Below are 27,827 nucleotides of genomic sequence, written 5' to 3'. Positions count from 1 at the left end.
AAAATATCTTTTGTGTTCAGAAAAAGAACAAGAATGTCTAAGTATGAAATTTTTAATTTCTTGGTTATCTCTTTAAATTGTATTTAACATTGAATATTTTTTTACATTTAGTTTCTCTTTGTGAAGACCCCAAAGTGCTCATGATGTAATATTTCTGAGCTTGGCTGAGCAAAGTCTGAACTTCTAATGCGGCAGTTCAAATGGGCTCTTAGGAGGTCTTGACCCGGAGGGTGCTTAACTGACCCTGATCCCCATTACCCAGCCAAAACATGCCCTTCAAAGCACAGAGCCCACAATCATGATGAAGATTAAACAAATTGAACATAATCGGCTGACAGTGTTGTGCAGGAACAAGTCAACAAGACCATGAGAAAGATTCAGTTTTGAGAATAAGAGGCCTTTTCTGCTGGCAGCTCAATTGGAAAACACCTTGAAAATATTTAGAGTGACCAGAGGCCAAGACTGGATAAATATTATCAGCGACAACATTTTCAAAAATACCAATGCGATTTTAAAGTCCTACAGCTCAACACTCTCTTGAACCATGCTGGAAGGTTCACCTAACACATTGTGTAATGCAGGTTGTTTACTTTGTGAGATGCTTTCCGTTGCTTAACATATGACTCCTGTTAGTACGTGTTGTGATTATGACAGCAGTGAAAGGGGAGATATCCACTGTGTGGGGACGGGATTTTTCCAGAAGTTCCTCTTCAAATCTCAATCTTACATGTTAAGCGTGGGCATGTCAAAACATCTACGTACTGTTTTTTTTTTGGTTTTCAAGGCCTAAATTTCAACCCAAGTTTCAGCCCACAGTGATTGTGTGTTTCTTCACCTCTTTCTGTTGTCTCTCCAGTTCTCTCATTCTGATCTCACGAGCTTCTGCACGGGCCGCCCTCTTAGCTGCCAAACGGGCTTCAGCCTGCAGGGGGCGGGTGGGAGAAAAAGAGAAAAAGAGAGTAAAATCATTAAACCATGAGACCATGAGCAATGTAGTAAATGCAAAAAATAGAGGAAGTTAAATCAACACACACACACAAAACAACTTTACTACATTTCTTGTAATGTAAATTTAACAGGAGGTTTACAGGGCATATACATTTCCTGTACTGCATGATTTAATGAACATGTTTATGTACCACCCTGTCACAAAGTTATGTACTGTAACTGTACACTACTCAGGCTACACATGCTACAAATGTGTTTGTATATACGAGTATGCATGTGTGTATTTGAGACTTTAGTTCATCACACTTTGAAACTCCTTTTAAGGAAGTGACTCCCTGTAAGGCATGAGGGGGAGAGACAGAGAGAGAGAGAGAGAGAGAGAGAGAGGAAAGAGAGCACACTTCCTTCCTGTAGATGACGCCACAAAATGTGCAACAACCCAAAAAAAGAGAAAGAAACCTTAACTCTAGTATTTCATCATAGACCCTCCTATAGTGACGTCTGCAACTAAAATCTGCCCATTCCCCTCCGCAATCATGTACTACAAGTAATCTTTACACCAGAGGCACGACTGTAACACTCACACATTCCTGAAACATAGCAAAGAATATGTGATATTTATGTTTTAACAGGAAAAAGTGCTACTCAAAGGGGCTTGTAAGCAAAGATTTAAAATGAATTCCTGTGTTTGTTAGCTGATGGACAAATCCATAATGACGTTTTCCCGAGTAAATGTCAGATCATATCTTAACGTCTCAGTCTGAGGCCTTCCGTCCTGAACACAGTCGCACAACTTTCCAAGGAAGCAGCTGTTTCTAACCATAAAGGTCTTGTGTCCCTTTGCCAACAACAATGTTCGAGAAATAAGTAGCCAAAACAAATATTTCTACAGCTTTAACCACTTCTTGTAGTAGTTCTAACAGAAAGTGATGGCGTAATTTAGCATTTAGTTTTACTTATATTTAGTTCAATTTAATACACTCTTGTTAAATAAAAGTATCATTAATTAAAATAAAAAAAAATACTGACCTAAAGCTTTTTGAAAGGTAATGTAGTATATAGCAAGTAATTGAAACAATCACACTTGCAAAGATATTTTCATGTTGGCAAATCACAGCAAGAAAACTGGGAAAATGTAACAGTTCTCATCTTTAATGAGATTTCTAATATCAGTATAGTTTGTAAACAGGAAATGCGTGACTATGTTGTTGCTACTGTTGTAATGAAAGCAGATAATTGTGTAGAAGAACTACCAGGGAGAAGTTACAACAGCCCACCCCAGCAAATAAGCAGCTGTCTAAACATGTTTATAACAGGTTGTAATGAATGTCAACATAAGATTTCCACGAGCACAGCAATACACCTATGCACACGTGCTTTAAAATAACAGTTGCCACCCAACAGGGACATGCCTGTGCTAAAAATGCTGAATAATACTGATTTGGGGGGGGAACACAGACTAGCTAAACATCAGGAGAAACAGAGTCTTCAGAAAACTTTCAGGAATAAACGCGCCTGACTGTGTGACTAACAGCACAACCAAAACTATGCCTTTTTTGACCATAGCAGGAAGTCAGAGGGCTGAGTCATTCACAATCGAGCCTGGATCACACCCTTCCTGCACTTTAGCAGAACAAACCACTAATCGCACGAACGCCCATCACTGCTCGGTCCTGATGTGGAGGGCATGTGATGTATGTGTACATGTATACACAAAACATAAAACATAAAATGTGCATAGGCACTTCGAAAGGCAGGTTAGCATTCTTAAAGAAAACATGCACTATTCATCCTCTCTGAACTGAAACAACAAGCTATTTTTATCATAACCCATATTTACATTGAGGCCTACCTTCTTGCAGTTATCAAAGTAGACCATGATATCTGTCACGGTGAGCATATGATAGCCTGGGTCATCTGCATTTTCCCCCATCATGACCATTTACACACTCCTATTGCAGGAGAGGAAAACAAACTGGCCTATTTCACACACCTCTCTCCTCTCACTCTCTCCTCAACAGCTATTTTTAATGACCCAAATGGAGCGGGCTCTATCAATAAACCCAAAATGTTCTAATTTAATGCAAGTTCTGTGACGTGGATGTTCTCAGTGGGAATGAGGAGCTAGAAGTGACCTTTTTTGGATTAGAAATATATTGTTTAATTGCTATTAACTGGTCACAGAGTACATTTACAATGTTATTGTCTGTAGTTAGCAAATTGAGACTTAAATGAGCAAAAGGTGACATTTAAAGGCGTAATTTGTTGTTTTTGAATTGCTGGTCAATACAGTGCCATCTTGGATGTACACAGTCACTTCTGCAATGCACTCTATCGTCTTGTAGAGTGTGAGTTTTATAAGGTTATTTTATCATCTAGCATCACACCAACATTACTCACACTATTTATAATAAAACATGGCATAGAGAAGTGCATAAATATGCAAACTGGGATGTATCTGTAATCTCATGTAGCATCTGAAAAGGATGGAATTTGGCAATTAGCCATGGTTAAAGGAAGTGCTGCTCAATAAAACAGTAACGATAATTACCACAATATAATTTTCTTCGATAAACAAAAACAAGAGTTTGATAAATGTTCAATATAATGTTTATGCGCCAAAAACAGAAGGAAACAGCGCTACTTATGTGAACCGCACCACACAGACCGTTTATCCGCTTGGTTCAAAGTTCATTCAGCAGCGCAGCGCGAGCTTTCTAGAGCAGATGCGACTATTAAACAGCGCTGTGAGATCCAGTATGAAGCGCATGAATTCAGCAAAGAACACAAATGATTCTGTGATTTTAAACCAGTTCAAAGCTGGATGAAATGGCGTGCAAAACGATGCAGTCATCTACAAAATTGCCATCATTTACTATGGATTTACTGTAGTAACACTAACTGCACCATGATATTGTGGCAGAAATGTGGGATATTTCTTTCGAATTTTATTGAACATGTATACGTGAATTAAATTTAATGGAATATAATTGCAGGGTTTTTTTTATTTCAACACAAAACTGAGATGTTACTGTTTTTGATGATAAACATAAATTCACATATGCATCCTAACTTAGCATACTACTACCGACAACTGTCAAATGTGCATTTCTGAGAGACAAAAAAGCTAATATTTTTAATACTGCAGCCTGCAATATGCTGTGCTGAAGACACATATCAAAGTCAGACAAACCTGTTTCATAATTTGAAACAATATCACTCATTTTTTTTTCTTTCCTTTCATTAGAACATGCAAAAACTAAGAAATAATTTTTTTAAGATATGCATTTTGTTAAGGAAAAATGTCTGGGCAAGTGTAAAGAATTCAAAAACGTGAAGTGTGTGTCATGTTCTGACCATAAAGAGTAGTTTAAAAATCACAATTGTTGGTCTGGTTTCTGCAACTTTCACTGCAAAAATCATTTTTACATGTTGTTTGAACTGGTGGTATTTTTTAACCTTTATAAGTAATATCCGATTTTTCAAATCAAGCCATTCTCAGCATCTTGTCTGTGTGATGTCACACCGAACAAGGCCACTCCTACGATAGTTGATTGAGACAGCTGTCTTATCTTAGACTCGCCCTGAGTGAGAAGAATGTCTCCTAAGCGATTGAGGTTAATCTGTAGTTGGATGTAATAATTAACATAGCAGTCGTCATTTACTCCTGACATCTGAGCCGCTGAAGACGCAGAAGATTAACGTTACTTTCATTTTAGAAGGAAGTGCGCCGGGTGATCTCCATAAATGCGTCTATGTTTGCGCAAATTCACCTACAGCAGAAGTGAGTATAAGGGTTTTTTATGCATCTTTGCAAATCGCCTTTCTTAAGAATGTGCTAGTTAGCAAGTTTCACGGCTAAACACAGCTTTGAAGAGAGGGGCGGGGCAAGCAGAGCACATTAGCATTTATTGGCATGATAAAAAGGGTGTTTTTTACACTACCACAAGAATTTTTTTTTTTTTTAACCAAAGTATGTTATAGACTTCTCATTAAGACCTTAACGAATCATCAACTTGAATTTGTGGAAAATGGGCATTCGATGACCCCTTTAAAAGAAATTAAAAAAAAATGTACATTTATCGTGATAATTATTGATATCGACTGATTAATTTATGGTCATAATTGTTTTGGCCATATTGCCCAGTCCTAGTTAAAGGTGTAATTCACACACCAAAAAATTCTTTCATCATGCAAATATGGCTGGCATAAACAGAGAAATTATTTAACTTTTTAATTTTTTTTACACTATGATAAATAATAAATACCCTGGCATTTCCATGACCACTGGAATCCGACATGTGAGCATACAAGATGATTCATTTCTTTCTTTCTTTCTGTTTTTTTTTTTTTTTATGTGGGAAAATGAATGTATTCACCTATGCTTTTTTCCCCCCAAATCACAAGAGGGCATCTTAATTTAGATTCAGGCAGAAAAAAGGCCTACAATAAGAGGTTTGTTCAGAGGCTGTTTACACAGATTACAATCGTCCACTGCACTGTGCTTCTTTTCCACTGCTTTTCTATTTAAACACGCACTGAATGAACATGTTTGACACTCAGGTCTTCTGCAGTATCTTGTGCATGACAAAAGAAAAAGCATCTGGTGACCTTGTGTTTTTCCTTATTCCACTGTTCTGTGCGAATAGCCCCTTACACAGTGTCTACACTGGATGTGAATGGCGGGGTGCGACAAAATACTATAGCGCTCATTACAACCAGTGATGCTGTCTACACTTGATGCGGCGTGGCGTGACACGACAAATTCCTCACAGTAAACTGCTGCCAATGTTCTATAGACGTTCTGACCCAAAGTTCAAATGATTTGCAACGGTCACTTTGTCGTGTCAACTGTGGACAAGTCAGCTGCTGTGGCCCGACATAGTGCAACAACTGCTGTGTCCGGTTTAGACACAGTGTTATTTATCCAAAAGATTTGTAGAACTTGTGTTTTTGGAATTTTCTCAGATACAACCCTATTCGTCACAGATGATTGTGGACAGGTTTACTAAAACCCCTTGTTTGGTGCCTTTTAAGGTAGACACGCAGGACAAGCTTGTCATTCAGGGGTCCCTGAGAGTCTGATGAATGCCAGGACAATTTGAGTCCAGAGTTCTTATCTGTTGACATAAATACCACAGAAGGAGATGCCAAGCTGGCCAGATCTCTCTCTCCCACGGCCTCTTTTACCAGCATGCCAGGCTGAATGGGTACATGCTAATCATCCAGACTGCTAAAGTAACAGAAAATTAAAGGGACCAAACAGAAGATATTCATCACAAAGGACTTAAGGACTGCAATTTGGAAGCAAAATTTCCTACAAATGTTGACATTTAAAGAGAGACATTATTAACTCTGAAACTATGACTTATATAAACCAAAAAAGACCCTATCCAGTTTATTTCATCTAAATGTGGAAAGCTCAATATTCAAAATGTGAAACACTTTGCCATCTGTGTACACTGGATTAATGGTCTTCAGTATGAGACATAAACAGTCTTTCTTACTTGAGTACTAACGTAAGAGCCACAGACTGGAACATATGAGATCACTGGAGAAGTCTGCCACATTTCTGGTCTGCCCATATTAACACCTACATAAATCGTGCCAGCCTTCCATGTCAAACATAAACCAAACAATGTCTGATCTGTGTGTGTCGGGTGCATATTTTAGCAGTTCCCTGGGCTCTGTGGCAGAATTTAATTTCAAAAGAGAGCTTGCTCAAAAAAAGAAATCGCCATGTAAGGATAAAAGAATTTAGGAACATAAATTTGGGTCATTCCGATAATATGAGCAAAAAAAGGGAAGGGAAAGAAAAAGAAGGAAAAGAGATAAGTTAAGTGGCCATTACTTCGTGGTAATAGATCATATCTAATATAAACCTAAGAAAACTAAAACATAAAAGTTATATAAAGTTAAAGTGATAGTTGACCCAAAATGTTAAATGTGAAACAGTATGCTAAAATGCGTACTATATTAACAGCTTTATATATAAAGATTACTGTATGTATGCAATCGTAGTTGGATACACGTACATATAAATAAGTTATGAAGTTATAAAGACTTTTTCTCCAAACTGTGAGATATAAACTCATAATTGTGAGTTATACAGACCATTCTGAAGGGGAAAAAAGACTGAGAAAAAAAAAAAAAAAAAAAAAAAAAAAAAAAATCACTCTTCTGAGAAAATATCACAGTTCTGAGTTAACTCACAATTATGTGTCAGAATCGTGAGATGTAAACTAGCAATTCTGAGAAAAGTTTTGCAATTGCAAGATATAAACTTGCAATACTGACTTTATAACTTGTGATTGCGAGTTTATCTCTCACAATTTGGAGAAAAAAAAAATTCTGAATTGCAAGATGTGAACATGTAATTGTGAGATAAAAAGTTGTGTAATAAAAATTACCTTTATTTTATTTATTTTTAAGTGGTGGAAAGGGGTTTCCATAGTATTATAAAAAATGCTATACAATAAATTGGCTTGTCTTGAAAAATAAAAATTCTGTCAGCATTTACAGTATTCACCTTAATGTCGTACCAAACCAGTATGATTGACTTTCTTCAGTACAAATCCAAAAGAACATCATACAGGTTTGACCATTTTCTTTTTTTCTCTTTTTAAATATTTTCCTATTTCAGTTAAATGTGCAGAGGTAATTATAAGTAAGCCATTCATACTGACTATTCAAACAGTGCAAACACTGTGGTTCTGTGATGCTTTCAAAACATTAGTACATTGTTTGAGCAGATCAGCATGTCCTGTCCTGTCTCAACCAATGACTTTTGCATCATTATTTTGGCAATCCCTTTAGATGCCGCTAGTGGGTCAGAAATGCCACAAATCACCTCTAAACCCTGAGAGTGATGTTTTGATGCCAGTGTGCCTGTCTCAGATGACTGCACACTGAAGCTTTTAATGGAAAGAGAAGACCTAGTGTGCTTGGCCAACATAGAACACTTGCTTCACTCACCACAGAGTTACCTAAGAGCAAGAACAAGCGTATGAAAGAAACTCCAGCTTGTTGAAAATGATGGCGATGAGTTGAATGTGAAACAGCGTCTCATCTAATGGTCTCTGGTTTCTAATGTCATTCAATGTGCTCTCTGTTTTAAGGCCAAAAAACGCCTGGTTGAAGGTGAACTTGGTTTACACTGCAGAATAGCCAATAATGCTCCTTATGAGTCAGCGACCAGAGCTGACCAAATTTAACAGACTGAAGAAGGTGAAGCACTTTTGCCTGTCCCTAAGACTTTTTTTTTAAAGGGGTCATCGTATGATTCTCATTTGATATGATTCTTTAGGGTCTTAATGAAAAGATTATGACATGATTTGATTAAAACTTCTCAATGGTAGTGTAAAAAACACTCTTTTTACCTTCTCGAAATCAGCTCTGTTCACAGGAGCCTGTTTTGCTGCATGTTCCTTTAAATGCTAATGAGCTCTGCTCATCCCGCCCCGCCCCTCTCTTCTGTGGGGTGACAAGCCGTCCTGTTAACTTTAGCCGCGAAGCTTGCTAACTACCACATTATATGAAAAGGATATTTGCAAAGGTTCATTAAAAACCCTTATATTCACTTCTTCTGTAGTTCTCCCCATTAAAAAAAAAATGTTGGTTTATGATACGTTTATGTGAAATTCTAAAATTCACATAGAAGGACTTGGACAGAAAACCAGCTATTTAAACCAAGGTCCTTTTTTAAGAAGTTTGTAAGTATTTTTGAACTTCCGTTTGGAGAACCTGTTAAATGAAATGGCAAGCTTGGCTGTGAAAACTGTGAAACTGTGAAAACACAAGATGAATTCTATTACTTCGTACAGAGGAATGAGCAGTGGCCTTGCAGCTTTACAGAATTTTTACACATTAAGCTGTTTCACACCTACATTTGTCAAATAAGCAAACAACCAAGTGGTTAATCGGAGACAGAGCAAGAGTTTGTCTGAATATGCATTCCTTTCACTTTAGCACACACAGTCTTATCAGAACAAAATCCACAGCATGACCTTGTACACCAAGTTAATAAATTATGAAAAAGGACCATTTTTCTCTCTGTGTGTATTTTAGGTAACTTAAAAGATTAGTTCTAATCCAGAATGAAAATTTCCTGACAATTTACTAAACCCCATATCATCTAAGATGTTTGTGTCTTTCTTTCTTCAGTCAAAAAAAAACAATTAAAGTTTTTCCAGAATTTCTCTCCATATAGTGGACTTCAATGGGGATCAACGTGTTGAAAGTAGGGCTGGCGATATGGCAAAAAAATTAAATCTTGATTTTTTTCAAAACGTTTAAATGATTCTTGATTTTTCATTACTATTTTTAACTAGTTAACTTAAAAAAAAGTAACTACATTATTCAAGTAACTTTTTCTTTATTAACCCTCTAGTTAAATAAAATTCTATTCCAAGTGCACCACACATGAAGTCAACATGATGTAAATGTTAAACAAATCACTTGTTAAATGTCTTTGCAGAAAAGATGCATGAACTACAACTACACCTTGTACAAACTTGTCTTATACATATTATATGTAAAGTAATAATACAAGAAAAATGCTTTTTAAAAAAAAACAATAATAATCAAAATGACTGATGGTATAACACCAGTAGACTATTATTAACTATAAATGTTCTGTAAAAACAATGAACAGCAGCTTTCAGTCTGTCATCATGATGCAAACATGAAATATCAGACATACAGTAGTAGTTCTTCACAGGTTTTTTTATTCGATTGCATTACTTTACCATAGTTTTTTCTATGTAAACATGGACGCATTTGACTGTTGCACTTGCGTCTCTTGCAGTGTCTCATGAATCAAATGGCATTCTAAAAACGCGGTGCTCAAGTTAAAAGTAGTTCACTCCCATCGTCTTGCATGTGTTTCCTATTCCACTGTCCGTGTCGCTTCTTTGTCAATACCAAAGCACATTCTGTTATGAGCGCGTCACACATGAGCTATTAATCACGTGCACCAACATGTGGCTGGATCGTCCTTTTCTCTTAATTGTTATCACTGGCATATTGGCAAAGTGTCTAATTTTAACATTTGGTAATATTCCTATTCAAAATTGTGATTCCTCGATTTCTAAAAAATAAAATCGTGGCAAAACAAATTAATCAATAAAATCGAGAAAAAAAAAAAAAAAAAAAAAAAAAAAATCACCCAGCCAGAGTTGAAAGTCCAAATTGTCATTTCAATTCAGCTTCAAAGGGCTCCACATGATCCCAGTCAAGGATATAAAAGAACTTTCTAGACAAATGTTCGGTCACTTTCTAAAAAAATATTTTCTATACTTTTTAACCACAAATGCTCATCTTGTACCAGCTTGCCCTCACACATTACGTAGTCACGTTGGAAAGGTCAAGCGTGACGTAGGCAGGAGTTTCTTCCGCCAGGGAAAAAACATGACCTTTCCAAAGTGACTACGTAACAAATTAAGTCACGAACGTGCATTGCAAAGCTGGTGCAAGATGACCATTTGTGGTTAATTTTTTTTTTTTTTTTTAAAGAAAATGACCAATCATTTCGTTAGATAAGATATTAAGATATTCCTCGGCTGGGATTGTGTAGAACCCTATGAAGCTGCACTGGTACTGCAATTTGGACCTTCAACAAATTGATCCCCATTTAAGTCTATCTTGCTTGTTCCATAGCTATCCATGTTTTTTAACCATATTCATCCTTTTTAACTGATTATATTCAGATTTATGCTGATTCTAAACCATTTGAAAAGATTTAAGTAAAATCAAATCAAATAGATGAAAATACTAAAACCTAATGATACACTAATTTTTGAGTGCACAACTGAAGAACACCGCAAACAGTTCGTCATAAGAACAAATAATATTCATAATACACAATGGCAAGTCAAATAAAAATTAGACTAATAAACAAGGTAGAGCAGGGGAAATACAGAAAAGAAAAACATTATAAGAAAAACCCCTACGTAGATACCACTGGCACCAATGATCTCTAAGATCTGCTTAGGCTTACAATGCTTTTGGGAAACAGACTATGACAATATTTTTTGTCATAAAACACATGACTGAAGATTAAGCGCTTATCACAGTAACCGTGGCTTATGCACAAACATTCTGACCAATCGGCATCAAGAGCACTAGAAATATGGACTCAGCATTACTCCTTCATACGGGATGCGTCCCAACAGCAGAGAATAAACAGGAAAGCAATTGTGATAACAATCTTCAGGGGCCTGTTGGTGACGTCAGAAAAAGGAAGAAAACCCTTTCTGAATCCTTGTCCTTATATGGAGAGGTTCCATTCTTGGTGAAAGATGTCAGCATGTGAATAAGGTCTCTGACTTAAGTGTGCTGACATTATTTCAGTTTGCTACACAGTGTCTTGCTTCAACCTGTATCAACAGTTCTGCATCAAAGCTCTTGAAGAAAATTCACAGGAACAGTGCGTTGTTGAATACTGTCCAGCACAAGTTAACCTCGAGTTGCTCAGAGCTTAATCCTGATCAATGTTATGATTGTCATGGACCAGCGATAAGCAGTTCTTAATGTGTCAGTGTGCTGTGTGCTATGTGTTCATAAAACCATTTATGTAAGGGAACATATTTATGTATTTTGATATCAGGACTATTCTTTCTGAATGCAGAAATAGAAAATCATTGCTTATGACAATGAGTTAAAGAGTTTAAGACCGCTCTCATCCCAAAACCCAAAGTCTGAGCCCTGATTAATCATCTAAAGACCCTCCAGAGCGCAAAGTCTGGCTCTGACTCTAACCTGGCATCCTAATCTGCTTTTACCCTTCTCAGTCATTGGATGACACTGTAAACGGTGCCAGCGAATGCAGCTGAGTTTGCTAATAGCTTCCAGTGGAGACATTTAAGACATAATATTTTGAAATATTGAGACTGTTAGCAATGAGAAATGTAAAATACAAGCTAGTTCAGCCTACCATTCAAATGTCTGGGGTTGGTGAGATTTTTTAATGTTTTGGAAAAAAAAAAAATAAAAAAAATAAAAAAAAAAGTCTCACAGAACCTATTGTTTTAGTATGTCTAATTATTTGAATGCATAAAAACAACTTATTTATTCTTACAATTTCCTTATGAAATCTTTTGTCCCCCTCAGAAATTCTGTTGAGTATTTCAATTTTTCTGGTTATCAAATGAAGGCAAAAAACATTGCTTTAATTTATCTTTTAATTAATGAAATTTAAACATTTTATTTTTTTGGCAAATAAATGGGATTTACTATTAAAATTTAAACATGAAAAAAAAAAAAAAATCCCCAAAATATTGTGTGATTATTTCTTAAAAAATAAAGTTTTATTCTTTTTTCAACAGTAGTAGTAGTAGTGGTAGTATCACGTACATTCTACTAAATAATAGTAATATAGGCCTATTTCTGGCACAATGTCTTCAAGTTAAACAGAACTTTTATTTTGGCGGGCTGTTGTAAATTCCTTTAGATTTCGGTGCGTATATGATATGACGCTAGTTTTACTCAAATGAAATGGCAAAATGTTCATGAAGTGACTCTCTGGAGATGTTGTTCATGTACTTATGTCCTCATCTAATGAGACGGCAGATGCTTAAATCACTGGGAGCGTTGAGCGCGCTTCAGTACGAGTAGTAAGACCAGGAGACACGTAGAACATGCAAGATTCATATTTAATTAGTCTTTTTACGGCTTAATATTTACAGATACTAGTCTATATCACAATTTGACTTAAGTGTAATGGCCTAATTCCGTGACATTCCACGTTAAACTGTAAATGTCATTTTTATGACTGGATTCTGTGATTCCGTTCGCGTTTTCCGCGTCGCGGAAATCACAGAGCCCTAATTTAATATTACATTTAAACAGTAATATTGTGAATAATTTTAGATTTTTTTAATAGCTCCTGTGTCAACAGCACCACATGCATGCAGCGTGGTACTCTCGTGAACATGCGTCTAAGACTGACACGGAAGAGTAGAAATTGTTAAATAAAGTCATTATTTTTGCTTTCTTTGCACACAAAAGTGTTCTCGTAGCTTCATAAAATTACGGTTGAAACACTGATGTCACATGGACTATTTTAACGTTGCTCTTACTAACTTTCTGGGCCTTGAATATGTCAGTTGCATTGCTGTCTATGCAGGGTCAAAAACTCTTGGATATCATCAAAAATATCTTAAGATGAACAAAGGACTTATGGGTTTGGAACGACATGAGAGTGAATTTTCATTTTTGGGTGAACTAAAGTTGCTCTAAAGACTCAAAATTAACCGTCATGCTTGAAATAACACTGGCAGTCACAGTGACCAAAGAGCTTTCGACAAGCCATAGTGCTGCTCACATCTGACACACAATCACACAGACTGGTCGGGTAGTAACTCCATGAATCACTTCCTAAATTAGCAAGCAGGTGAGACATGCAAAATGGTTTACAAACAGAGTTTGTTTCTGATTGGCTAGTTTTCTGGATAAAATAATCAAAAAGCACAGGGTGCTCAAATGACTCTATTTATATTATTGTTTATTTATGTTTTTTTTTGTACTGTTTACAGAGAATAGGGGTGTTGAGTGTGACTTCTCAGGAAAATTTTTTTCGAGTGACATCTGTCAGAGGCATGTATGGTTTAAAAAAAAAAAAAAAAAAAAAAAAAGTCTTGAAATAAGTCTCTTATTCTCACTAAGGCAAGATTTATTTAACCAAAAACAAAGTAAAAACTAAAATATTGTAAAATATTATTATAAATCAAAATAGAAAAATTATATCATTGTAAATATTAATAATATAATAAGTTGTATTATAAGATGTATAAGTGCTGTCATATTGATTAATCGTGATTAATTGCACCTAAAATAACAGTTTTTTTTACATATATGTGTACTCCATGTTTATTATGTGTATATGAATACACACACATGCATGTATATATTTAAGAAAAATATACTATGTTATGTATTTAAAAATATGTATATATAATATTAATTATATGAACATAAATATATAGCTGTAAATACATGTAATTTTTTTCAAAATATATACTGTATGTGTGTGTATTTATATATGATATATGATATTTAGCCACTGGAATGTGAATTTTACCAGGGAAATGCTGCCAAAAACATGCATTTTTCATCCCGGAATGCAATTTTTACCAGAGGACCCCCTCCGAAACATGACTGGGCTAGTTTTAAGTAACAATTGGGTGTTTGTTTGTTTGTTTTTTTGTGATATGCTGATTTGGGGTTTAAAATCATTTCTTATTATCCTCAATACTGAAAACAATTATTCTGCTAAATATTTTATGGAAACCATGACAAAATAACAGCATTAACATGAACTAGAAATCTTTTGTAACATGTCTAAATGTCTAAAGTATTATAAATTAAATATTATACTGTTATTCTATAACCGGTGCCACTGTAATCAGCATTTACAGTGACACAAGTTATGGAACTGATACAAAAACTGTGTTAAAAACACGCATCAACATGAATCATCATAGACCCTGATTTGGAGTTGGCCTGCCCTTACAAAAAATTTAAAAGCCTCATCTAATCAGATGAGGAGTGTTGTCGTATGAAACTTTTTAGTATGTGCCAGAACTTTGGGGAATGTGGTCATGAACCAAGTACATACAGCTGAAAACAATCTATTTATGTCATGAGTTTGTCTCACCAGATTCCACAACATGCATCTGTGTAAGTAGGGGGACAAACAGAACGCTGAATCAAAGTGTAGCCATTGTTGAAATTGTTTTACAGGAAATCCTTCAATGACTCATGTTCTACTGTGCCCCTATATCACACTTAACAGCTTAGCTACATTAGAGAGCACCAAAAAAGCACAGCCACTGAGGATTACTGATGCAGATATAATCAGCATGCGTTTCCACCACATCCATTATCAGATGTCTCTGTTCCCTACTTCTGCTCATTGTAATGGCCCCCCGAAACTTCATGTCTGGTCTTGAAGCTGAACTAACAGCTGGTCTCTGAGGGCCTTCTATTTTTAAAGCTCTTATTACAGATTTAATGAACAGACGAGGGCCAACATAGCAGCTTGTCAGAGACCAGCAAGTGTGGCATGCCAGCCTATCAGCAATAAATGCAGGTACCAGGTGAGAAGGTGGGACAATGGAACACAGAGAGTAAGTACTGAAACAGCCATTTAAAAGATGATAAAGTGGCTCCTATAAACCCTACAAGTCCTAGGAACATAAATAAGTAGCTAATTTGTGAAAGCATTCAGAACTTCACAGCAGCTTTGAAAATGTTCCAAGCACATAGTAATAAAAGGGTTAAAACCACAGTTCTATCTTGTCATCGTCTAACTGAAACTAAACCTGCTCAGAGAGAAGCTCTAATAAGACCTTGCGTGACCTTGCTGTTTAAATTTCCAAAAGCTCTGTTGCAAAGCCACATGGGAGTACGCAAAAAAAAAATCTATTTTAAGAGAAACAGGTTGGATCAGGAAAAAAAAAAACTTTAGCGTTCATGCTGAAATTATGCAAATGTGAAAGTAAATTTTGATTGGACATTTGACAACATGGGTGTGTTTTACTTGAAACTCTCTTTATCTATGTGCTCACTTATAGTAGGTCAACTCAATGTGCTAAGGAAAACAAACTACCCACTTACAAATGGGCAAAGGTCAAGTTATGTGTAAAAATTGCTAACCTGTCCTTTTATTGAAAGTGAGCAGTTTAACTGACTAGATTTCATATAGTATAAAACTTTTTAAACATGATTATGCAGCCATCACAAAGTTTTACACATCCTCTGGCAATTGGGTATTTATTAAATATTTTAGTCTACTGATTATGCATTAACATACCAAGAGTTTTATACTGCAGTTCAGAAGTTTCCCTTAATCATTGCATTAAATAAATTAAACGAATCATGTAAACACAGAGACATGTTTATATGCATACACACAAATATACCATGCTTCTCTGGCTGTATTTCACACTCTAAACTGAGAGGGCAGTTCATGCTGACAGTAGAGTGAGAAGGCCTCTCTCCTGCCAACCACTGAGCAAGATGTGTCAAACAGACCCATGCTTACTATTAATAGAATGAAACATTTGCTACATGTACAGTTTAACTGTCTATGAAAACACGTGCACATCACATACATTCATTACTTTTCACTATGGGTGTGCGATGATGAAACATTATGCATGTGTTGAAGATCTGAGTGGGCCAAAATCACTTCCTAAGTAGGCAAATCAAGGTTTTCTCTACATGAACCCAGCACCTGTTCCAGCACATCAAACCCAGCTTATGTTGCAGACTGGTGGCACTTTCAAATACATTAGCCTACTGCCATAATACACTGAAAGAACATCTTTAATCAACACAGCCTCAAAACGTGTAGTTAGGTACTAAAAACACACAGACAGGAAGCAGACATGTCTAGTAGGAAAGGAAATGATCAACAGCTTATAAAAAAATAATGATATTTATTAACAATGCAGGTCTAGATGAGGGCAAAAACAGAAACTTTAGTTAGACGTTAATTAGATACTCATGAATCGGTTTAGAGCTCTTTGGTTTAATAAATAAACTAACTCATGAGGTAGAGCCATGTGATTGTCATGTTTTTCTCTGGAGTTTAACCTTGCACATGTGCAACTACATTAGTTTAACCCTTTAGAGATGAATTTACCTCTTTAGCGATTACGTTGAGAGCATCTTCCTCAGCAGTCAACCCATTTTTGCTGGGGGTTCTTTTACGTCCTGGCCCTTGAGACCCCATTGGTAACCTTTAGTAAATCCTTCTGAGAAACACACGCTCCTTTACGCGTGAGAAGCGATCCTTAGGAGAAATATTCCTTCAGTAAAAGGCATAAGAAAAAGAAAGCACGTTTCTGAGTGTACCCAAAAACCAGCAACGCTACGTCGTGTCGTTCGCTGCACGGTTCATTGTGTTACATCCGTCTTTTTTGCACTCTTCCTAGTGCTGTACTGTGAAAGACTGAAGAGTCACCGGTGCTGAGAGCGCAAACGCGTTTTCATGACACACGTGTCGCCTCTGAGGAGCTGCCAAAATGGCTGTAAATGGTCTAGAGTTTGTTTGCTCAGAAAGTTGTGTCGTTTAACAGTGTGAGTGTCAGTATAACGACTGGGATAAAAGTTTTCTTCTCTTGCTTTAGCTCACTACCGGTGCGCGAATGGATTCGACAGTCTGTTGGGGGAGTTTGAGGGCTCGCACACCCTCTTAGCTATTTTTATTCATGGGAGTCTGGTGCTAAAAACAGAAACCTTATCTTGCACTTCTTAAAGTCATACACATGTGCTTACGCACCTTTCGTAACAATAAACTTTTACATCTTATCCTGAAGGTAAGAATTCCCCAGGGGGGGAAATGTTCCTAATAGACCAGACTGCTGGTCTTAACTAGTCTCAGCCTAACGGTGTCCGGTTAGGTGGTCTAAAGCAGAGATTCCAGACTACCCCACTTTAAAGAGTCACCAAACTACACCAAGATGAGGACACAAAACAGCTCTTTTCAATGTTTTCCCAGCAGAAAATTGTAGCCAAATACATAACCCAGCCATGATGCAAATAAACAAACAAACAAACAACTCGTATCTAAACTGACTGATCAAAATCAGTTTCGTTTTTTCCATCTTTATCATACAGGTATTTTAGTTTTATAGCTGTAGATGCATCTGTACGGTTTCAGATGCTGGTGCATGTTGACATCTAGTGGTAAAAATGTAAACTTACCAGTCATATTGCCAGACAATTTTATTGTTTCGGTAAAAATTAAAACGTAGATGTTTTAAATGTAGATGTTGCTTTAAAAAGAAGACATTAATTCAGTTACGAATCGCTTTTGCTTAAACTTTTCTTTTTTTTTTTTTTGCCGTAAATGTTTGTGGGTGGCCTGCCAGCACTAATTCATCAGTAAAATGATTCAGGTGTGCACAGGTGATTGTGACTTTTAAGGAAGAGCGATGGTGTTTAGTTGATCCGTTGAGACCGTGGGTGGAAAACATGAGTATGTTCATTTTTACTGTTGCAGTTTTTATGTTCTGTTTCGTTTATTTAGACTTTACGGTTCTTTTTCAGCCCCAAAGACAGTGTTGGTCGTCTACGCGCACCAGAGCGCAGGATCTTTCAATGCGGCTGTTAAAAATGCTGCTGTGGACGAGCTGAAGAAACAGGGATGCAACGTTCTTGTGTCTGACCTGTATGAAATGAAATTCAAGGCCACGGCTACAGAGGAGGATATTACTGGTGTGCGACGCAGTGTTATGTTTGTTTAGAAAATAATATTAAACTAAGAGCTAGTGACTTATCAGAGCTCAGTCGCAGTTATTGCACGATTTTTTTGTTTTTCAGGAGAAGTGAAGAACCCAGAGCATTTCTGTTATGGAAATGAGACCATGTTGGCTTGGCAGGAGGGGCGACTAGCTGCTGATATCCTAGATGAGCACAAGAAACTCAAAGAAGCAGATCTTGTTATTTTTCAGGTATGACGTTTCTTTTTGGTAATGTGTTCCCCATTGCTTTTTAGATCCTTGTTAAGTCGTTGACCATTTTTATTGTTGATTTCTTGAAGTTTCCCATGTACTGGTTCTCTGTTCCTGCCATCATGAAGGGCTGGATGGATCGGGTTCTTACGCTTGGTTTTGCATACACCTTGGAAAAGCGCTACAGTGAGGGCATCTTCAGGGTGAGGCCTGCAAGTCATAAACCTTAGACTTGCATTCATCACAAAAGATTCTTAAATGTTAGCTGATCTTTAATAAAATTTGAGAGGACTGTTAATATTGGTGTAGCGGACTTGCACTTGCATCACGATTTGGTCAGTTTTACCCGGTTGCGCGGCCATACTGGCAATACTCGGATGTAGACAACAGCATGGATTGCACGGTTGATGTACTACTGAATATGTTGTTCTGCTAATTTATGCAGTCTAAACTGCAGAAAAAAATGTGTGGAACTGCTAAATCATTTAGAGAAGGACTTGGTAAGCAGGAAAGGGCTCAATATTTTGACAAACTCAAGTTAATAGGTGGTAAAGATGCAGACAAACAGTATTAAGATATTAGCCTAATATTTACAACTACCTGACCAAAAATAAGAACAAACACTAATGTTGTCAAGATTTATACTATTGAAATCCTGGTTCAGTTTGGCCAACCACCTATGCCTTTTGTTCCTTAGTGTGGAGGTGGTGTTGTGTTTTTGTTTTTTGGCACTCTTCCCCTTGTTTTATAACTTTCGGCAGTCTAAAGTACTCAATTTTTTTTTTATTCCCCCCCCCCACCAATCCGACTGATTAGTACATACCAAAACATGACTCTAATCGACCATTTTCATCAGCAGTAATCAGCAAAATATGTGTGTTTTGTTCGGTTCAGTGCCATTGTTTACATTCAGTGCTGCCATTATAGCCGATGACTGATGACGCATCATGAAAACACTAATTTTAGTGTTTAATTCATATCAGGATAAGAAAGCCATGTTGTCATTCACCACTGGTTCCCATGAGACCATGTTCAGCCCCAATGGGATCAATGGAGACATGAATGTTACTCTGTGGCCAATTCAAGTAAGAATAACATCTCCATCCTTTATTTATTTATTTATTTATTTATTTATTTTTTCCTTTCTAACTTTTACTTCAGTCAAAATTATGCCATGTTCCAAATGGGATAACTTCGCCTCTGAAGGGCACTTGGGCGTGAGTTGGTTAGTTCCTACAAACTTCACCATAGGTTAAACCAGGGGTGCCCAACCCTGTTCCTGAAGATCTTTCCTGCAGAGTTTAGTTTCATCCCTAATCAAACACAGCTATCTGTAATTATCAAGTGCTCCTTGAGATCCTAATTAGCTGGTTCAGGTGTGTTTGGAGCCAGGGTTGGAGCTGAACTTTGCAGGAAAGTTAATCTTCAGGACCAGGATTGAGCACCCCTGGGTTAAACCCTTCAAATGCGTCTAACATGGGAATGAACCCTGGAACGTGGCATTAATTTTGAGTTTGCTTGTCACACAAACCTGGGACTTGGGCACTGATGTTTTCTCTTTTTGTAGAACGGTGTCCTCAACTATTGTGGCTTCCAGGTCCTTGCTCCACAGATCTTCTGGGCACCCACACATCTCTCTCCTGAGGCTCGTGAGGGTCTATTAGAAGGCTGGCGTACTCGTCTTCAAGGTCTTCTAAGCGAGACGCCTCTCGTCTTCCCACCTGTAGACATCTTTGACGAGGGAAAAGGCTTTCAGCTGAAACCTGAGGTCCGGGAGAAGCAGGCTGATTCCCCTTTTGGTCTCACTGTGGGTCACCACCTGGAGAAACCACTGCCACCCCACAGCATGATGAAAGCAGGGGTGTGAGACTTGGTACAACGCTGTCCCCATGTGGCCATGTCTTTGTTTAACTGTCTCAAAGCTGAATTTCAGACATGAATAAATTTTTCATGTTTTGAATTTGAGTATTGTAATTCATTATTTGTCATGAGTAACCCCACAAGTGCTCTTTTTGTTCTTTTTCTTTTTTTTATTTTTTTTTTTCTTTTCTCAGCTATTTTAAGCTGTACAAAATGGCTCATTTTGCTGCTTGATGTTGCAAATTGGTGTCTTGCCATATTTTAATATATGATCTTAATTACGAACACACTGGTTTGCAGTGCAAACAGTTTAACCGTTTACTGCCGTTATGTCCCTTTAGCGGCTAATGAACCGGAAGTTTTGCCCATAAGCTTACTTCCACATTGAAGAAAAAGGTGGAAATCTTTAACAAAAAATGTCAACGGAGAATTCCACTTCCAGAACAACAGGCTCTGGGATGCGTGTCCATGATGTTACGAATTGGTAATGAGTTGTTCTTGAATGGTTTTTTTCATTTTGAATGAATCTTCAATGTGACTCGGGATGATTGAGTCGTCTCGGGGGGAGTGATTCAGTCGTGCATGCGCGACATCCTATTAGGTTCTGTACTGGAATTAGTTCACCTGTTTCGAGTCGTTCATTCATCTTATGGGGCTGTCATGTGATGAGCGAACGACTCAGACCCGAAGACTTGTCAGATAAGAGGTGAAGTGAGCTAATCATAGACTAAAGACCCAGGTAAACAATGAATTATTCTTTTCTGTTTCTTATAGCATTACTTTTGTTTTGTTTGTAGTGTGATCAACGTTTGTGTAAGCAGTAGATGTGTTAGGGAAGTAACATTTTAATTATATTTTGCTAAAATAAATTAAATAACTTGAAAAAAGATTTATTTTGCTGAACGAGACTCAAAGGTCCGAGTTGGTAAAATGATCCGAACTTCCCATCACTATTACGAATCATGTGCAAGTTCATTGTCTGTGTACTGAGTATGGCAAAAAAAACACCAAACTTTTGTTTGTAAACAGCGTTGTAAACTGACTTGCACTGTTTTAGTCTTTGCGTGTTTGCTTTGTAAACACTGGGTCTGTAGTTCTGCGTGACCTTTCGACATGATTCAATAGTACTTAGCATCGTGGACGTGCATCCCAGAGCCTGTGCTACACAAGCTTTTGTGCTTAAAAAGTATAAAAATGTTTGTTTTCCGAAAAAAAAAACATCGTTTCGTTAGATTCCTCGGCTGGGATCGTTTAGAGCCCTTTGAAGCTGCATTTAAACTACATTTTGGAAGTTCAAAATCGGGGCACCAATGAAGTCCATTATATGGAGAAAAATCCTGAAATGTTTTCCTCAAAAACCATAATTTCTTCACGACTGAAGACAGAAAGACATGAACATCTTGGATAACAAGGGGGTGAGTAATTTATTTGTGAATTGTTGTCCTGGAAGTGGAGTTCTCCTTTAAAGGGTTAGTGCATAAAAATGAAAAATGTCATTTGCTCACCCATGTGTTGGTCCAAACCCATAAGACTGTTTAATTTCAAAACGCAAATTAAGATATTTTAAATGAAATCTGAGTGGTTTCTGTCTCTTGGAAGGTCCGGATAACCATAGTTCAAGAGATCTGAGATGAGTCGAGTGAAGAGATGCTGTCTGTATGTGATGAGCAGATTTAATTTAGGCTTTTATACGTGTACTTGGAGCAAATCACATATGATAAACAATGAGGGTTATGTGTACGTCACAATGTTACGTCAGTGAGGTTTGTTTTAGTATGTGTTGCATAAGCTTCCATGTTTAATGTGTGTGTTTACAGCAGTCAACATTTGAAGTGGGTCAAAAAAGTTCATCAAAGTTGAGACGAGAACGGTATTGTTTTGGTTTTAGGACTACTTAGATAAAAGGTTTTGATCCACTTAAAATGTTGAGTACTGTATATGTGAGTAAAAGCCTAAATTAAATTGGTTAATCAGATTAAATTGGATCTCTTCACAAGACTTTAACTGCTCAATTCATATGTATCATTTAATGACACCTTTATAACCTTTTTGGATCTTTTCAGTTTTGGTCAGTTTTGATGGAGGGACAGAAACTTCCCAGAATTCATTAAAAATATCTGGATTTATGTTTTGAAGATTAAAAAACATATGAGTTTGGAACAACCTGAATAACAACGAAGTTGAATAAATGGCAGAGTATCCCTTGATGTAAGATTGGGCCTTTTAAAAACCAAGACAGAAGTTAATCTTGTGCTTCTTAGTCAACGATTTTCCTGCTCTATTTTGTTGCTCCTTCAGTGGTTTCCCCTAAGGGCTTTTATCCAAACAATTCTAAGGCCTAAATATCAAGAACAAATGTGTTTGTTTTGTTTCAGAACGAGCAGCACCTTAATGTGGCACATTTATTCAGGGCTCATAAATTGGATTCATTTTCTCTCCGAAGGGTATTTGTCCCAGCTGTGCACTGATTTCCCATTTCCTGTGGAAATTCCTTAGAGGCATGTCCTTTTTTCTGTAGCAAACCTCTTCAGCAGATGTCTGCAGATAATGCTTTGAAATCCAGTTGCATTCTTAAACTGTATTAAACTAAAACAGATCCTAAATTGTAATCAAGAGTAATCTGGAAACAGGTAGCCATGCCGTCTTTTTAAATAATTACACTGTTTTCTTGCTTCCAGCTTCTGTGCGAAGAATAAACCATATGACAATTGTAGCTTATTTGATCAGACATTTTCAATTAAGTTGAATTTAAAATGAGAAATAGAGATGTTTTGAGATAATTGAATACTAGTAACAGAATTAAATAAGACAGAATCAAGATAATACAATAATATGGATTTTATTTTATTATTACATACGGTGTATGCTATTTCACATATTATTATTAAAAACAATGTATACTGTGCAGTAAGAAGTTCAGTGTTCCTTTACAGAGAATCTGTTTAGGCCTGCATTGTGACCTCTTGTGGTGACATTGAGGTTATGCTAAAATATATTTTGCAAATATCCCAGGTTCAAGGTATTTTTTGTTTGTTTTGTTTAGTTTTGTTTGGTCCATTTACAGTTGATATGCACCATACAAGAGCAGTGTCAATGTTGACTAAAACTGTTAAAATAGTTTTTATTGATTTAAATAAAGATTAAATGTGCATGTGCATATTAGATGAAAAAAGAAAATGAAAATGATGACTGGCAACTAACTTAAAATAATTTAAAGTTGATGCGCTAAAATTACTGAAACTGAAAATCAATCAATAACTAAATAGAATTAGACCATTCGGGAAAAAACCTACTAAAATATACACTACCAGTCAAACGTGTTTGAACAGTAAGATGTTTTTAAAGAATTCTCTTCTGCTCACCAAGCCTGCATTGATTTGATCCAAATACAGCAAAACCAGTACAATTTTAAAATCATTTTACTATTTAAATTAACTGTTTTCTATTTGAATTTATTTTAAAATGTAATTTATTCCTGTGATTTCCAAGCTGAATTTTAGCATCATTACTCCAGTCACATGATCAGAAACCATTCTAATATTCTGATTTGCTGCTTATTATTATTATCATTATTATTATTATTATTATTATTATTATTATTATGTTAAAAAAAACAGCAGAGTAGAATTTTTCAGGTTTCTTTGATGAATAGAAAGTTCAGAATAGCAGCATTTATCTGAAATAGAAATCTTTTGTAACATCATAAATGTCTTCATAATCACCTTTGATCTATTTAAAACATCCTTGCTAAACAAAGTATTAATTTCTATAATTTATTTAAAAAAATAGTCCAAGCCTTTGAATGGTATAGTGTATAATGTTACAAAAGCTTTATATTTCAGATATATGCTGATCTTTGGATCTTTCAATTCATCAAAGAATCCTGAAAAAAAATGTGCTCATCTGTACTCAAACTATTGATAATAATAATAATAATAATAATAATAATAATAAATGTTTCTTGAACAACAAATCAGAATATTAGTATGATTTCTGAAGGATCATGTGACTTTGAAGACTGGAGTAATCCTGGAGATGCTGAAAATTGAGCTTTGATCACAGAAAATTACTTTTTTTAAAGTATAAAATAGACTTCAAATAGATTCTAAAGCAGTTATTTTAAATAGTAAAAATATTTCACAATATTACTACTTTTCAAGTTCTTCAAAAATGCTTGAAGCCTTTGAAGAGTCAAACTCTACTCTTCAAAAACATTTGACTGGTAGTGTAGCTAATTTAGCTCTAAACCTGGCATTGTTTACTATGAATATTATTGGCTCTGTGATTAATTGCTTTGTTCCTCTAGTCCTCTATTAAGTCGCTTTGGATAAAAGCTTCTGCTAAATGCATGAATGTAATCATCCATTTTAGGACCCAGTTTCAGTTTCAAGTAGTTTATAAATCATTGTCTGTCTGACAACACATGCTGGAATGCACAGCTAAACTTTGATGGCTCTGTTGACATATGGTTTAAACAAATCATCTTCTGACCCTGTCCACAAGGTGGTTTGTTTTAACCATATGTCAAATTACTGTATGGAAAACCACATCCCGATAACATTAAACAAGAAATGAGGGGAATGAAGTTAGTTTGGAAGAGATCTGTCACTAAGCAATGGTCATGGACTTTAAAACAGACTTGCTGTAAACCTCACAATCTTAAGTAATGTTCAGTTTCTTGTTTTTTTTTTTTTTGTTGGGATGACGAGAAACAGGTGACAGGTCTTCAAGGTGTCAAGTCAAAACGGTTATGTGGGCTCCGCAATGGAAGCATTTGCGGTTTAGGTGACAGTCTTGATGCACAGTCTTCTGGGCGTAGTGCAGTTTTTGCATTCACCACACCTTTCCTGATGTGCCAGTCCATAACAGACACTCTCAACACTCTCTAACATGCAGACCACAAGCAAGTCTAGCTTTAAAATGCACAGTTTCAGAGACAACTGTACAATACTAATAACAAACATTGAAAGTGACAATTGAAGGCTTCTAGTAAGCTATAATTCACAACAGATATAACAATGTTTTGCATGTCTATCCTCAAACTAAGCCTTAAACTTAAATCGCCAAGATGCACCTGAATGTGAGCTCTGTAATGACTGAGATCACTAATAGAATAGAAATAAAAACTGATTGCCAAAATTGATCAATTATATGATGTCTGACAATGGATGAACTTCATCTTTGATTTAGATGTAAAGCACATGATGGGATTGTTCAGTTTTTTCAGTGCGCAGCCCATAAGGAATCGCTTATATCATGTTTCCATGACCCAAAACAAGGAGCCAATTAGAGACTTCAAAACATCACACAGTATTCCGCCATGTGCTTGTGGTATATCAAAGGAGCTTCCTCACATAAGAGACTGTCCTTCTGGGAAAAACGTGGAAGCTTGACATGATTTTGGGTTCTGTCCTCAGGGTTATTAGATGAAGTCATTTAAACTGCATGGCCTTCCTTTCAATAGATCCTGATGGTGATTTTTGAACTGATTTTAGAAAAGCAAGTGACAACAGCCATACCAAATTCATAATTTAGATTATTCAAAGGACAAAAGATGAGAACATTTTTGACAAATAATGGAAACATATCTTGCTAAACAAAGAAGTGCTAGTATTGTTTTCACTCATTTCAGTTATCCATTGTTTATACTATTAAAGGGATTATTCATCCAAAAATTACTATTCTGTCATCATTTACATGCCCTTTTTGTTCCAAACTTATATGACTTTTTTCTTCTGTGAAAGAGAAGATATTTTGTGATTTTTGTCCATGCAGAGAGCATCAATGGGAACCAAAAATTGAAAGTTTATGCGGTCGTGGATGTAACACAATAAACGGGAGCTTTCACTGTTTCATCTTTCAAGCGCTTAAGGCACTTAAGCATGTAAGGAAAAAGACATTACATATTATTTAACAAGGCTGTACCCACCGAAATCAATAATTAAAAAAAACATTTTTGGCAAATCCAGGTCATTTACCATAGAAATACAGAGTTTTTGAGTCCTTTTTAATTGTTTTTAAGTGCCAGCTGTGGTCCGATCTCCTTAAAACTTTGCATGCTTGTTTTGAGTTTTCCTTTAGGCTTTATAGGATTTTGTGTACATTTGGACAGGCCCCTTTTCTAAATGACCCCGTTATAGCTTCCCATAGGGTACATTTCAACTTTTTTTTGATAATTATTGACCTAGAGAGTCCAGAGAATTGTACTGCAGTGTTTTTTTTCCAGATTGAGCAGAAAACCTAGGACTAGTTTGCAAAAGTAGGGTTGTGACATCTTCTCAATCATTTGAGAAATTATTTGATTGACAGCAGTGGTTCTAGAGGCAAAGTTGTCCAGAATGAGGAGTTCTATCATATGATAAAAATATTGTGTGTATGTGCGAAAAACCGCACAACATACATTCATTTACGCCCTTAAAAAATGCGAGATCGCCTCCCAGTGGCTGATTTCTTTTAAATTTCTCACAGACCTTTGGGGCCTTGAGTCAAACAGGCCCATTGAGTTTCATTCCTATCGGCCTCATTAACCTTGTCTAACAGGTGCTCAAACCTCGGTGACCAGTGGCAGCCATGTTTTTTGAGATATGCAAATGTCATTATAGACACTTGTAAAAGCCACTTTCTGTGTGCGTTTTTTCTCCTTTAATAGTGCTACCAAGTGGCCAAGCTCTGCATTTTTTTCCCTGTGACCTCAGATCTCATTCAGGAGTTACAGGCATTTTACTAAAAGTGGCCCTGCCCCTTTCGAATGCTTTGGCGTCGCTTTGCAATGGTGAGTCAAAAGTTCAACTTTTCTTTGATAATTATTGATATTCATTCTCCATAGAATCTGTCTGCACTAGTTTGGTTCCAGTCCAAACCTAGGACTAATTCACAAAAATAGGTTTTTCAAAAAATAGAAATACCCGAAAATTTTGCTATGCTCACAATTGAATCTAAGGCATGCATTTTGTCTGACATGAGCCAAGGATTCCAACGATTTAAGACACTTGAGCCTGTGACTTTTATGAGTGATTTTGTAGTTTTGATCGCTGTAGTGCCCCCGTCAGGCAGATTTGGCTGAGCCTTGGTCACACTGTAGGCAGCGTGAGTACTACCAGACCTCCAAGTTTCAGTCGCTGTCGTTTTATGTGGAGATCGCTGATCCATTACCATTCTAACAATTAAAATAGTACACTGTGAAAAAACGAGCCGCTTAGATTTCACTCCCCCCGTGATGTAAGGGGATCTTATTATAATATTTCCACCCCTTACCACGGTGCCTTTATTTTGTTACTCTGTGGAGTCAAGAGAGCAGTGGATTTTTTGATTAATTTACTGTATATTACGCTGCTGCCACACAGATCTAATATAAACATGGGATTTCTTTCCCAGCTGTTTACCTTCACAAACATAACTGACTGTTTTCGCAACTAAAGTGTGTTTTTAACATAACAGAAGTTAAAACTATGGTTTAAAACACATGATTTCAGTGCGATAGACATGGTAATTAAATACTGTATCTGAGGTACAAGCTGTAAAGGCACAGTCCTATTCTGGAAAAGGGGACAGGGAGCAGCA

At 36.5% G+C, this 27,827-nt stretch overlaps 2 protein-coding genes across 28 annotated transcripts in view; one reads left to right on the top strand and one right to left on the bottom strand.

Annotated features, from left to right (window-relative positions):
• Positions 1–17,136, bottom strand: part of lrrfip1a (leucine rich repeat (in FLII) interacting protein 1a) — a 40,389-nt gene extending 23,253 nt beyond the window's left edge. For 22 of the 27 annotated variants that reach the window (XM_051118602.1, XM_051118607.1, XM_051118618.1 and 19 more), the window contains exons 1-2: positions 16,595–17,134; positions 836–922 (exon numbers count right to left, since the gene is read on the bottom strand). In XM_051118602.1, coding sequence (XP_050974559.1) covers positions 836–922; positions 16,595–16,684 — 177 coding nt within the window. In that variant the 5' untranslated portion in view covers positions 16,685–17,134. Of the gene's footprint in view, positions 1–835; positions 923–16,594 lie in introns of all 27 variants that reach the window. The other 5 variants (XM_051118627.1, XM_051118629.1, XM_051118628.1 and 2 more) reach the window with 3 other exon arrangements.
• A 708-nt stretch (positions 17,137–17,844) lies between these two features.
• Positions 17,845–20,372, top strand: LOC127171096 (ribosyldihydronicotinamide dehydrogenase [quinone]-like). The gene is made up of 6 exons (XM_051119520.1): positions 17,845–17,932; positions 18,004–18,171; positions 18,277–18,407; positions 18,497–18,610; positions 19,391–19,492; positions 19,975–20,372. The coding sequence occupies exons 1-6, from the start codon at positions 17,929–17,931 to the stop codon at positions 20,272–20,274; spliced, it is 819 nt and encodes a 272-aa protein (XP_050975477.1). The 5' UTR covers positions 17,845–17,928; the 3' UTR covers positions 20,275–20,372.
• Positions 20,373–27,827: the final 7,455 nt, after the last annotated feature.

Source organism: Labeo rohita, chromosome 9 (assembly GCF_022985175.1).
Source record: "Labeo rohita strain BAU-BD-2019 chromosome 9, IGBB_LRoh.1.0, whole genome shotgun sequence".
NCBI lineage: Eukaryota > Metazoa > Chordata > Actinopteri > Cypriniformes > Cyprinidae > Labeo > Labeo rohita.
The sequence above is the reverse complement of the archived record's forward strand: the minus strand, read 5'-3'. Positions and strand labels throughout refer to the sequence as shown.